This window comes from Mandrillus leucophaeus, unplaced genomic scaffold (genome assembly GCF_000951045.1).
Source record: "Mandrillus leucophaeus isolate KB7577 unplaced genomic scaffold, Mleu.le_1.0 Scaffold671, whole genome shotgun sequence".
Taxonomy (NCBI): domain Eukaryota; kingdom Metazoa; phylum Chordata; class Mammalia; order Primates; family Cercopithecidae; genus Mandrillus; species Mandrillus leucophaeus.
Window position 1 is genome coordinate 463,271 of NW_012107264.1, and position 14,866 is coordinate 478,136.

The 14,866-nt window shown below is 35.3% G+C and overlaps 1 protein-coding gene across 1 annotated transcript in view; it reads left to right on the top strand.

Annotated features, from left to right (window-relative positions):
• The window catches only part of LOC105555157 (canalicular multispecific organic anion transporter 1-like), a 103,354-nt gene that overhangs the window by 27,354 nt on the left and 61,134 nt on the right, over positions 1-14,866 (top strand). Inside the window, exons 5-8 of the mRNA XM_012001960.1 lie at positions 7,058-7,312; positions 9,709-9,774; positions 11,816-11,953; positions 13,193-13,339. Coding sequence (XP_011857350.1) covers positions 7,058-7,312; positions 9,709-9,774; positions 11,816-11,953; positions 13,193-13,339 — 606 coding nt within the window. The remainder of the gene's footprint in view (positions 1-7,057; positions 7,313-9,708; positions 9,775-11,815; positions 11,954-13,192; positions 13,340-14,866) is intronic.

Consider the following 14,866-nt stretch of genomic DNA (forward strand, 5'->3'; position numbering starts at 1 on the left):
TTTTTGGGCAATGAAGTCATTCATTTTTATACAGTCATTCTCCATTGCTCTTTTATTCTAAGTCCTGCCTCTCAAACTTGGCTGATCTTTATTCCTGGCATAACCCTAAAGTTTAATTAGTCCTTTTTGGAAAATACCATTTTAAACACTGCCTCTTTATCATGGAGGGTATTTTATTTACAACATAATTATAAACAGTTAAAGAGCTTCCTCCTTCCCCTAGTTATCAAGTAGTTATCCAAGCAATAAGTGTACTTTGTTCCTGCTTTGCACTCTGATATAAATTGTAGGTTCATCAGCATTTGGAATAGAAATTTATTCACCTGTTGTATCTTTATCATATGAGACAATGACTTTTACACTTTATTAAAGTTGGATTACTGAATGAATAAATGAATGAATGCACGAATGAACAAGTGAGCCCCTGCTTTCCAAATAAATTGAGGGAAGTGTTAGCATAAATAACAAACATGTGAAACTAAATGCAGATTTCATAAGACATGAGATGAATAGGAAATCTACAAGGGTTGTACACATCTAAGGAAGTTTTCACATAGAAAGTCTTGAAAAGGTCTGTGAGAGAGCTATTGACTTCGTGTAAGGGGAAGGAAGTATTATAATTTGGGCTGAACTGGACATGAAGCATTACAGGCCATTTTGCTCTGTTGGGCCACAACGGGGGCATGAAGTGGTTTTATGGAACTTGGAAAGCCAAGTACAAATTGAGCAGTAAATGGTAACTGAACTTGCAGCAGAGTTTAGCTCTGTAGAACTCAGTCCAAATACAGGATTAGAGGGGCTGTCCCGGTCCTAATTCTAGAGGCAGTATGTGCTGCCTCCAATATGGAATAAAGATACAGAAGAATCTAGAAACCGGTTTGAATGCTAACACTTGTTCTGGTATACAGTCCATATGGAACAGGAGTTTATTCCATGATTAGAGCATTGGAGTTTAGACATGAGATGTAGGTGGATTTACAAGCATAAAAGACTAAACTGCCATGAAAGAGTGAATTTAGAAGCATAAAATGTGGAGCACAGATAACTTTTAGAGCAATAAACCACTCTGTGTGATACTATAATGGTGGATATATGTCATTATACATTTGTACAAACCCATAGAATGTACAACACCAAGAGTGAACCCTAATGCAAACTACAGACTTCGGGTGATAATGATGTATCGGCTGTAACAATGTAACAATGTTCGGCTGTAATGATGTATCGGCTGTAACATCGGCTGTAACAAATGTACCACTCTGTGGAGGATAATGGGGGAGGCTATGCACATGCAGGGTAAGCAGTATATGAGATTTCTCTGTACCTTTCAGTTTTGCTGTGAACCTAAAACTGCTCTAAATAAAAGCAGTCTTTTGTAGGGGCAGAAAGGTGTAATACCTCTTTTCACCCACCATAAGAGTTCAGTGGGACACTCCTATAGCAAAAGACAGGTTGAAAAGAGAAAAATAAAACAAGTTAATTTAATTAGATTTTACATGTTCAGAAGTAAGACCCAGCGATCCAGGGAAAACTGTCTACTCTTGTGCTTAGGTTCTATAAAGAATAGACAGCAGTGTAGAAATGTGATCAGACAAAAGGGTATGATCCGATATTAATGAACTGAGAGGAGAAGCCCAGCATGACCTTTCCACTCAGATTCCTCCTGGCCTCTCTGTATAGTATTCCTTTCCCTGGATATTGGACAGGAGCCTTCTGGAATGATGGTCTTCAAGAGAGAAGGGAAAAAGTGTTATCTCTCTGAGTTAAATGTCTTGTTTGTAGGGAGAGGGGTTCTAGTTCCTGTGACTCATTTTTGGTAAAAGGAAAGAAAGAGGAGGGGGAGACAAAAGGGCTGGAGAGGGTCAAAGAGACTTTGCTTCTGAGGCTTTCCCAGTGTTCTTCAGTTCCACGTGCTCAGCATGCCAAGGTGCCATATTTTGGGGTGTCATGTTCTGAGCCCCAACACCTTAAATCTAAAAACAGAACAGACTGAAGTAGAAATTAGAGCAAGCTGTTAGAAATAAAAAGGGAAACAAGTGTCATCGTTAAGTCTATTGCAAAGTGGGAATAGTGACTACAGGGGCTAGACCTTGTATAATTCCTTAGAGATTGTTTAAGATTAATTTGGGCTGAGCTGGACATGAAGCATTACAGGTCATTTTGCTCTGTTGGGCCACAATGGGGGCATGAAGTGGTTTTATGGATCTTGGAAAGCCAAGTACAAACTGAGCAGTAAATGGTAACTGAACTTGCAGCAGAGTTTAGCTCTGTAGAACTAGGTCCAAATACAGGATTAGAGGGGCTGTCCCAGTCCTAATTCTAGAAGCAGTATGTGCTGCCTCCAATATGGAATAAAGATACAGAAGAATCTAGAAACCGGTTTGAATGCTAACACTTGTTTTGGTATATAGTCCATATGGAACAGGATTTCATTCCATGATTAGAGCATTGGAGGGAGAGCAAATGGGAAAGTGCCACTTTTAAACCATCAGATCTCATGAGAACTCACTCATTACCATGAGAACAGCATAGGGGAAACTGCCTCCATCATCCAATCACCTCTTACCAGGTCCCTCCCTCACCACACAGGGATTATAACTCCAGATGAAATTTGAGTGGGGACACAGAGCCAAAGTATATCAGGGGTGAAGGTATCAGGATGTGCTTTGTTCCTTATCCATCCACAATTACTAGTGTAAGTTTGGAATACAGTTCAGGGAATATCATTTTTAGGTTTGCAAGAAAGAACATGGGCCTCCTTCCACTTGATGACTTCAAGATTCTGTGATCACAAAACTCCGATTCTGTTACCCCTTAGTTCACAGGTGCAAGCTGCATGGAAATTCTTGGAGACTAAAAACAAAACATGATTCCAAAGAAATCATTACATCTAAAAGATACCTTCACTTGTAGGCTGATCATAGTTCTATTCACAACAGCAAGGATATGGAATCAACCTCAGTGTCCATCAACAGATGATCAGATAAATAAAATGTGCTGTATATGTGTGTGTAAAAAAAAAAAAAAAAAACACACACACACACACACACACCATGGAATACTCTCAGTCATAAAAAAGGAATGAAATCATGTCACACTTGCTGGATCATGGATAGAATTGGAGGCCATTATCTTAAGTGAAATAATTCAGAAACAGAAAGTCAAATACCACATGTTCTCACTTATAAGTGGAAGCTAAATAATGTGTACACATGGACATACAGAGTGAAATAATAGCTACTGGAGACTAGGATGGCTGGGTGGGTGGGTGGGGGTAAGGGATGAGAGATTATTTAATTGGGACAGTGTGCACTATTTGAGTGATGGCTACATTGAGAGCCCAGATGACACCATGAACCAATATAGCTATGTAACAAAACTGCATTTGTACCCCCTAAATCTATAAAATAAAAAATAAGAACTTTTTAAAAAAGAAGCATCAATTAGATCTGGGTTTAATATGGGCAGTCTGGGGGCATTCCTCCATTAAGCATTGTCCAATAGAGTTTTTGTGATTTTTTAAAAAAGTTCTGTATTTGCACTGTACAGTATGGTAGATACTAACCACATATGGCTGCTGAGCCTGTGAAATGTAACTAGTGCAACTAAAGAAGTCCATTTTTAATTTTAATTACTTTAAATTTTAATGTAATAACTACATCTGGCTAGCGGCTACCATACTGGCTAGCATGGTGTCTACACTGTCTCCATTTGTACTTTAAAGATGTTATTAACTTTAATTATGGTAATTATAAAATGCAAAAAAAAAAAAAAAAAACCCAAAAACTGGTAAACATTTAGTCACATTCTTAAAGTAGAGATACTTAAGTATAGTCAGGAGAAGGACAGACAGAATCCAAACCCTGCTCTTAGAGTCAGAAAGAGAATCCCAGCATATTTATTGGCACAAAAGGGGTTGAAGAATGCATTCTTATAAGTGGTATGTGGTACCACCTTCAGCTTTACCCTTTCTCATACTTCTGGTTGAAGACCATTGGGATGGAAATTTTTGGAGCCCTTGCAGCTCTACATTAAATGATGTGTATTACTTGCAGCTAGGATGGTCAGGAAAAGTTTCATGGTTAATATTGCACGATGTGGGTCATGGAATAATGGAAGGATGCACTGCATGGGGTAAAGGCTCTGATGTTGGAATAACATAGAAGAAAAAAGGTACAGAAATGCGTACAAGGCCTGCTCAGACAATGGTGAGTAGATTACTTTGGCTTGAGACAATGTTTCATGTCCAGAATGGTGGGAGAGATAGTAAAGTCAGAAGGGATTGCTTAAAAAAAAACTTGAAAACTATATTTTTAAAATGGACCTTAATTCTATAGGAAATTGGAACCCATTTGAGCCATAAGACAGATGATAGGACAAAAGGATTAAAAACAGATGAGACAGAAAAGAAGGAGACCCTTAGAGCTACTGCAATAATTCAAGAAATAAAGAAATGAAGAACTAGGGTCTTGGCATCGAGTCTAGAAAGTAACAAATATATAAGAAGAATGTGAAATTGCAAAACAAATTTCATTGTCAGTTTATAAAATGAAATATTAAGGACTGAACTAGTGATAAGATTGTGGGGCTTGGAACTATATCTGGTTCATGTGAATTTTCTTAGAGCATAATTCAGTGAGGGAAATGAATGAAGTTTTTAAAACAGATAAGTCACACAGCTTTATGTATGTGTGTGTGTGTGTATTAAGATTTATATGATATGAAAATACTGTAAAAAACAAATCTAAAACTTGGATAGAAGTTTAAATAACAGTTTCTTAGAAAAAGTGATTAGGTAACAAATGACCTGGTTAATTTTCATTTTGATTGAAGAGTACTTAGAAGCTTCTAAACTTTTAACATTGTTTTAGATTTCCTTTCTTTTCATCTGAATCACATTTTTCCTCCTGTAACAGACTAAAGTACTTCCTACCAAACAATTCTAGAAATGTTACACCATCCACTGTAATTGGCCATATTACAGTACTCTTTCAAGTTGTTTTGTAAAACAAAAGGCAGCTTAGATTGTATAATTTAGCAATAAATGGTAACTAAATTGCCCTTAGTGGATTGTGAATTTTGGCAGAAAAAAATACTGAAAGAAATTTGAAAAACTGAAAAATTCCCCTAGTGTTAGAAATGCCATACAAATAACCTTCAATCTTATAATAACTTTCAGTATTTTCTCTAATAGTCTAAAGCAATTGAGTTTTTCTTCTATTATTGCAAAAAAACTTAACATGAAATGTATTATCTTAATACATTTTAAGTTTAAAATGCGTTTATTGTTAACTATAGGTGCAATATATTACAGCAGATCTCTAGAGCTTATTCGTCTTGGTTAACTAAAACTTTGTACCTGTTGAGTACTAACTTTCCAGTTTTCCCTTGCCCCCACCACCCTTGGAACCACCATTCCAGTCTTTGATTTTATGAAATTGACCATTTTAGATACCTCATATAAGCGAACTCATCCAGTATTTATTTTTCTGTGTCTAGCTTATTTCACTTAGCATAACGTCTTAAGGTATATCCATATTGTCTCATATTGCAGAATTGTCTTCTTTTTTTAAGGCTGAATAGTCATTTATCCAAAGAAGACATACAAACTGCTAATGACATATACCTGGGTATATGTTCCTGGCTATATGTTCCACTGTGGGCCCAACCTACTATATTCCAGATGGGCTTTTCCATTTTTTTAAAAAATTTATTGAATAGATAGATTTAGAGTGACTCCTGTATCTCATTTTCTCTTGCTATCCCCAAGTCTCAGTCCTGTCTCTCTTTAAATCAATGCAGGGAAGTTTTCATAAAATTTTTGATATATAAATGAAACTTTGTCCAGTTTCCAGTACAAATACAAATCTCCCACTACTTTTACAGTTGTTTATGTATTTCACTGGGAATTTTAAATGGATGAATAATTAGATAAATCAATTTCTATCCTCATCTTTTGTAAGAAGTTACCAGTAATTATGCTTGGGGGTACTGGATTCAGTATACACATATTAAGTAGCATGCACTTGTGGAAAGTGAGAATTGGGAGTTGGAAGAAAAGATGTTATTTGCATCTGCTCTATGACACCTTTCGAGTACTTTCATCTCTAAGTTCCCATGGCCCTTATTGCTGTTTTTACACTTACAGCAAAAACTGTGTGTGTGTGTGTGTGTGTGTGTGTGTGTGTGTGTGTAGCTTTACAGATAGATTGTAATCACTTTGAGAAATAAAATTATGTCCTTTTTAAATGGTCCACAATTTCAAGCATAAAACTATTCATCAGTGTTCATTAGATATCCATTGATGCATTTGTGTACTTTGTATTGATAATATTTAGATGGTTTAGCATTATGGGGACACCACCAAATGGAGGAGAGCCTTAATATATCTAGAAGAGATTTTTTTTTTTTTTTGGCAATTAACAAGTTATTGAGGGTTCTCTTTTTTGCTTCAACTTTTATTTTAAGTTCCGGAGTGCATGTGCAGGATAGGTAAACATGTGCTGCATGTGATTTGCTGCACAGATCAACCCATCACCTAGGTATTAAGCCCAGTGTCCTTTAGCTGTTCTTCCTGATGCTCTCCCTCCCTCTGCCCCCATCCCCATGACAAGTCCCAGTGTGTGTTGTTCCCCCATGTGTCCACGTGTTCTCATTGTTCAGCTCCCACTTATAAGTGAAAACATGTGGTGTTTGGTTTTCTGTTCCTACGTTAGTGTGCTAAGGATAATGGCTTCCAGCACCATCCACGTCCCTGCAAAGGACATGCTCTCTTTCCTCTTTATGGCTGCATAGTATTCCATAAATTCTTATTGTTTGGAAACCCAAACGTTACTCTCTGCCAATAAACATTATTCTAAAACTATATACTTTAATCACTAATTATATTTCCTCACCTAAAAATCATGTTTCTGCGTTTTATAATATCCCAGTACATAAATAACCTTGTACATTTTCCTAATTATATTAAACATTGATATTAAAAGTTACCATTATTTGACTATAAAGATGCCCCGTAATCACAGAACTCTAAAATATTCTGCTTCTCTTTTTATAGGCCCTACTTTTATCAAATGTTTCTCGACAAAAGTTTTCCACTGGGGAAATTATTAACTTGATGTCAGCGGATGCTCAGCAACTCATGGACTTGACAGCAAACCTCAATCTCCTCTGGTCTGCCCCTTTTCAAATCCTAATGGCCATATATCTCCTTTGGCAAGAGCTGGGCCCAGCAGTGTTAGCAGGGGTGGCAGTCCTTGTGTTTGTTATACCAATAAATGCTTTAGCTGCAACTAAAATAAAAAAGTTAAAGGTAAGAAAATGACTGCCTGATGTTACATGTGTCAAACAGGAGCTGAGTTTTTCTGACTTAAATGAACAATCACCATCTCGCTAATCATATAGAGAGAGTTATAAATGGAAATCATCCAATTTTATCATTTACTTATTCACTCAATCAGCATTGACCAAGCATGTATCCTATGTCAGCCAGTGTTCCAGGCACAGGAAGTACAGCAGTGAGGGGAACTGACAAGTCCAGCTCTCATGAGGGGTAGTGGAGGGGACAGACGTTAAGCAAGTAAATAAATAGATAGAAAACATTTGTATATGAAGAAGATTTAGTAAAGATACAGTGATGAAGAGACAAAGAATGCCATTTTACATTTAGGATCAGGAAAGTCCTCAGGAAGGGAATGGGATATCAACAGGGTGAAGGAGTAACTCATGTGGACGTCTGAGGAAAGACATGCCAAGCAAAGGGAAGGGTATGCATGCAGCCTGGAGGTAGGGGTATGCTTGGTTGTTTGAAAAGTGAGGTACTGCAGCGAGCAGACAGGAAATGCTTCACTAAATTAATGTTGATATTCTTCCTTTATAATCAGTCATTCATCTTACCATCAACATATGTTTTGACATTCCGCCATGTGTTAGACAGTGTGCGCTATGCTGTACTGTAAGAAATGGAGAAACCACAGAGTTCACTGCATTGAAGGAAATCACACTGCAATGAGATAGATGCTTTCACATGTTAAATTAACAGAGGCGGATGTATTGCTTATGAAAACATTTTATAATTTTAAATGGATCAAAGATTAACAATATATATTGACATGGAAATGTGTCAATCATATTTTAAAGCAAAAAGTAGATTAAATATATGCATGTATATCATGCATATATGTAGCTATATCATTGATCCATTATTAAAATGTGAATATACCTATACACATGTGTGTGATGGAGAGGTAAATAGATGAAGATACATAGCTATAAATATATTTGCATAAGCATAGAAGTAATCTAGAGATAAAGCATCAGTCTTTAAAGAATAGTTACCTGTAAAGTAGAATTAGACAGAAGGAGGGTAGATTTTTACTTATTACTTTAATACCCCTAAGTGATTAAAACTTATATATAATTTTATATTTTTCTTAATTTTTCAAATAAAAGATGACTGATCTTTAAATATAAAAACTAGAAAATAGCGTATATTTATGAAGTAAAGGTACTTAGCATGCTAGTGTTTAGAATAACAGATTTGTTTATAATTATAACAAATACTTTTAACCAGTTTTTAAAAATATATTCTGGATTTTAAAAACTGCTATTTAAAGGCACATTATTAAGAATGCAAAAATCTTTTTTGAACCTTTGAGTCCTATAACCTTCAAAGATATTTCAATATTATGTCCAAATACACTAGATAGAAAATATACCTTTAGGCTAGGCACAGTGGCTCACACCTGTAATCCCAGCACTTTGGGAGGCCGAGGTGGTGGATCACCTGAGGTCGGGAGTTCGAGACCAGCCTGACCAACATGGAGAAACCCTGTCTCTACTAAAATACAAGATTAGCCGGGTGTGGTGGCACATGCCTGTAATATCAGCTACTCGGGAGGCTGAGGCAGGAGAATCGCTTGAACCTGGAAGGTGGAGGTTGCGGTGAGCCGAGATCATGCGATTGCACTCCAGCCTGGGCAAAAAGAGCAAAACTCCGTCTCAAAAAAAAAAAAAAAAAAGAAAAGAAAAGAAAATATGTCTTTAAATCACACACGATATTATTAGTATAAAATCGCACACAGAATATGATGGATATTAGCTCGTAAAAGCATTCTTCATAAGATATACAAATACTTATGACATATAACATAAAGTGCCAATGTTAATGGAGAAAACACTTAAGAAACGATACTCAAACAAGTATAAAATATTATAATTGTTAAATATTTGAATAAAAATACAATTGCATAACATTTATATAAAGAAAAGGAAGTGTATTTGAAAATATACATTTTAATTATTCTAATTCCCAAAGAACAAATAAAATTTATAGAGAGCCTTATTTTTATTCTTGTGACACTTCTGTTATAAGTACGTATATAAACAGTTAATGGAGTTTTTAGAAATGTGTTCTATCTTAGTAGAATGTGGGTGTTATTATTCAATTTTAAACAAATTATGTTTAAATACGTGTTATATTTTCTACTTTTCTACTATTCTCCTGTTGGCTATGTTCAAGTTACCTATTTATAACTGTCTTCCAACACTGTCAATAGAATAATGTATAAATATTGTAAGATGCTTTTCTCCACTAAATCTTAAATAAAATAGAGAAAATAGAGCATATTTTAAAAATAGCTCTGGACATATCAGTAAAAGTATTACCAATTTTGTCAAATATTCTTTTATTTTCTTTCCATTAAATAGAAAAGCCAAAGAAAGAACAAAGATAAACAGATAAAGCTACTCAAAGAAATCCTACATGGAATTAAGGTAATATGAAAGGGATATGCCTTTCACCTATTCTGAGCATAGTAACACAGAGGAAGTTTGTAGTGTTCTCCGTATCTCAGAGTGATGACAGATAATAATTGTTGGCAGAAAATTTCAGATTTCAGATATTACAGGAATTCTTATCACTAAAACAACATTTAAATGCAAAGTCAAATAAAATGCAGCCATTTTCTTTTTGTTTCTCACACAAGTGAACACAAATATCCTAAAAGTCACAAAATATTACTTATTTTAAGGTGTTGTATTGAAAAGATGAGATGAAGCAGGCAAGAGTGGTCATAACACACCCATCAGTGTAAAGGCAGATTTATATAAGGGAAGTGATGAGGTGTCATTTAGTTTATTTTATGTGGGACACAAATGATCACATAAATGCTATTCTATAAATAGTATGTTGCAAATTATTTTTCTCTAGAAAAGCTGGGATAGTTTAAAAGTGAGAGCGGTCAGTATCCTCGGGATCTGATAACAGGTGTTATAGAACCTCTCTCTGACAATACTGATAATTGCTACCATTTATTAAATATTTTCCATGCATCAAATGCTGTGCTTATTCCTTTATATGTGTTTCCTCATGGAATTCTTATAAACCTCAAGAAAAAGATTTCCCATTTCTATCTTATTAACTAGGAAACCAAGACACTGAGCAGTTAAGGGTCAGGTTTAAATTTACAGAACCAGTGAGAGTGTGTTAGAGTTCTCCACAGAAACAGAATCAATAGATTTCATATAGAGAGATACAGATATACAGAAATATGAAGAGAGATTTAAGAAACTGGCTCATCTGATTGTAGGGGCAGGCAAGTGTAATATCTGTAGAACAGGTGGGCAAACCGAAAATTCTAGCAGAAGTTGATGCTGCTATCTTGAATCTGAAGGCATTCTGGAGGCAGAATTCCTTCTCCACTGAGGAACTTCAGCGTTTTCTCTTAAGGCTTTCGACTGATTTGATAAGGTCCACTCATATAACAGAGGGTCATCTGTCTAACTCAGAGTTTAACTGATTGAAATGCTAACAGCATCTAAGAAATACCTTCACAGAAATATCTAGACTCCTGTTTGAACAAACAACTGGGCCCCATAGCCAGTCAAGCAGTCACATAAAATTAAGCATGACAGCTGGGCGCGGTGGCTTAAGCCTATAATCCCAGCACTTAGGGAGGCCAAGGTGTGCAGATCACCTGAGGTCAGGAATTCGAGACCAGCCTGGCCAACGTGGAGAAACCCCGTCTCTACTAAAAATACGAAAATAGCTGGGCATGGTGGCTCATGCCTGTAATCCCAGCTACTTGGGAGGCTGAGGCAGGAGAATCGCTTGAACTGGGGAGGTGGAGGTTGCCGTGAGCTAAGATCATGCCATTGCACTCCAACCTGGGCAACAAGAGCAAAACTCCATCTCAAAAAAAAGAAAAAAAAAATTAAGCATCGCATAGAGCTGGAATTTGAATGTAAGTCAATTCACTCTAAAGTTTAATGCAATAAGCCAGTGTAGGATCCTATTTCCCCACATTTTCTGTCTCAGAAAATAGTTTACAATCTCAAAACACTAATCAGCTTTCAGAGAATGGCTTGAAGTCCCAAAACATCTGTCGTGGAGAAACTGGAATGGCAGGGAGAAGAGTTTAGCTATAAAGAAAAAGGTAGTAGACAGAAGTGAGAGTTGGATCAGCAGGAAGAGTGACAGAACTGAGCTAGACGGAAGCTGCCTATGGAGTTCTATGGAGTTCGTGCCTTACAGCTGGGATGCTGCCAGAGTCTGGCTCGGAAATAAGTTACTGGGGGTGGTGGGGACATAAGGCTGGGTGGTCATTCCCTCCTTCTGCTCTGCTCCACCCCCAAAATACCACAATTTAAGAAAATATTCTGATTCAGTCAAAGTGGAAGCAATGCAATTTTCTTCATGGTTGTACCATCATTTTTTATCTTCACAATTTTGTGTGTGTGTGTTACTTGTTTGTATGTGTGCATTTTTTTCTTCTATGATATAGATTGTCAGATAATTATTGTGACTCATTTACAGATCCTCAAACTTTATGCATGGGAACCCTCTTATAAAAATAAGATTATCAAAATTCGAGATCAGGAATTGGAATTTCAAGAATCAGCCAGGTATCTTACTGTATTTTCCATGCTGACATTAACTTGCATTCCATTCTTGGTAAGTGTATGTCATATTTCCTGTTTTTATTTTCAAATCTGATTTACAGATTTACCTCCAAATTACTTGGAATTAAGATGTATAAAGTTAAATATTATGTATCTGAATTAAAATTGTAAAGAAAATACATTCATTAACTTATGTGGATTAGAGAACAAAAGTTATAAAGAAAGGGGAAATACTGTATGTGTTTTCATTGATCTGTATTTTTTAGATATAATAAGATTTACTTCTCTGTAAATTTCTCAGAGATTTCATATATGCCTATATCTCTTAAAAACACAATCTACATTTCAGAATTTCATTCCAGTTTTAGAGCTTGATATGTATGACCGACTCCTTTTAAGCAGACTCAAAGGGCACATTATATGGAAGTGAGAAGAGAAGCAACATTTATTGAGTTGTTACTGAATGTCAGGAAAGTTACATACATTGCCTTTTTTTCAATCTCGCAATAATAAGGCATTATTTTTCTCATTTCACAAGACAAAATGGAAGTCCAGAGTAGTTGGAAACATCCTCAAAGTTACAAAATTAGTATTTAGAGGCGAACTGACATGAAGTGACATTATTTTCTTTCTATTACACCATGTAAACATTGGGAATCCCATGCTATTTTAACTAGAGTATAAATTGCCTTGAACTATGAAGCCATGGGCAAAAGCCAAAGGAAAAGCAAGTCACAGGTTACCGGAGCATCAATTTGAATCAAAGTTGCCACTCTATGTCGATAGTTAATTTTTTTAAATTTCAACAAAAGTGAGTATTATGGAAGCAAATGCAATATTTACATTTGGAATACTTTGGTAAAACCATCCAAGATGTATTTGCTTAAGCCAGGACTATATATATGATAGTTAAGTCCATTCGCATGCATGAATGATTTTTTTCTGCCTTTTCTAAATGAAACTTATAAGAACAAATATAAATCTTAAACAAGATTTATTCATATCTTCCTCAGTTAATCTTATGACACAAAGAAAGAATAATTATTATATATATGTCAGAATGTATGCAACTGGAAAATAAGTTTACATAAAACTTCTGAATTTTAAAGAAAAGATGAACTGGTTTACAATATAAATGGTAATAATAACTGTGGTAAGGGTATAACATCTTAAAAGAAAAACGCTGGAAACAAAATTATTTAGATTTTATTTTCTAATTTTGGGGACTGTAACTAATAATGTTATCAGCAGAAATTTGAAGAAAGTAACACAACACATCTCTATTTTTTAGGTGTCCCTGGCAACCTTCTGTGTCTATTTCTTACTGGATGAAGGAAACATTTTAACAGCCACTAAAGTGTTCACATCGATGTCTTTGTTTAATATTTTAAGGATTCCTCTGTTTGAGTTACCAACCGTGATCTCAACTGTGGTCCAGGTACATACAGAATACCTTAAACTAGGAGTTATTCCTTTACAGGAATCTATGGTTTGGGACATTTTATTTCTTCGTCTTTTAAATTTTATTTTATTTCACTTTATGTGGTTGTTTAACACTGCATTCAAAATTAGTTTTCCTGAATTAATGAGTAATAGAGAACATTATAGAATAAAAATGAATCATGTCTTGCTTGCTTGTGCTTTTTTTCCGTCAAAGTGACTTTTAAATACTTCAATATGTTATTTTGTTTTCTTGTTAAGTGTTAGGTTCTCTACTTAGCATTTTTAAAGCTGGTGTTAGCCACTATGCCGTCATAGGATTCATTTCCTGTTTCCAACGGAAAAGTTATAATTAGGTGCTTTGTATGAAACTGGATAGAATGTTTTTCCAGGGTTCAGCAGCATTTCATCTATACTGAATGAATAAGCAGGGAGAAAAGCACATTGATAATATCAGTCAGCCAACAAGCCATGTGTGAGATGTCTGGGTCTGCCTACTTTTAGTTGTAATCTCCAGTTCCTGGAGGCTGTTTAGATACTAGATACAATGAGTAGATGGATGCTAAAGCCACAGGAAACCCAGAAAAGTTCCTTGATCCTTTTGCCCTGAGATTTATGGTTACATTTTTTGGATATCAGGTTTGGCCATCCTCCATTCAATTATTTTCCTCAAGTCTGGATTCATAAACAAAGTGAATATTTGCTTATTGGAATCATCCTTTAATTTAAGAACTTTACTCTTTAAAAAATATTACTTGAATAAGGAGTAACATAATTGAATAGTAAAAACCAATTAAGCCATTTTTGTTACATCACATCTTTTTTCATGTTATTTTTCTTAAAATAACCAACAGAGGGCGTAGAAGAACCGCTGATGTGATGCTTTTAGTATTTGATTTCGTAGCACGCTTCTCATAAAGAAAATGTCAGTTCTTAGAGTAACAGTTTTGTTCTAGTTTTGCAACTAGAATCTAGCTAAAGGTCCGATATCAAAGCCTTTTCCAATTGCTAGCAGTACTGTGCTACCTTCATTTAAGGAGACTATTTTTCCAAAATGGAAAAACAGAAAAAGCTAGCTGTATATTCTGATTTGCCACACTTGGTAAACAAAACCACAGCCCAATTACATCTTATGTGTTAACGATACAAGTCCCCTAACACAAAGTAAATAAAAATGTACTAGAAATTTTATGTAAGTCAGGTTTCCGAAAACAATGTAATTTTATTTATCCTAATGTAGCTAAACATTTTATAGCTATTTTACATTACAATTTCCTATTTTACTATAATTGAATATTATTGTTGTCAACAGTATAGTTTTGTTTATCATCAGTAGCAGAATTCACTCACCAATTCTAAAGTTGCTTTTAAAACTTTATTTTTCTATATCACAAGGAAATATTACCTCACACCTGTTAGGATGGCTATTATCAAAAAGTCAAAGAATAACAAGTGTTGGCAAGGATGTCAAGAGAAGGGAACCCTTGTATACTGTTGGTAGGAACATAAATTGGTACATCCGTTA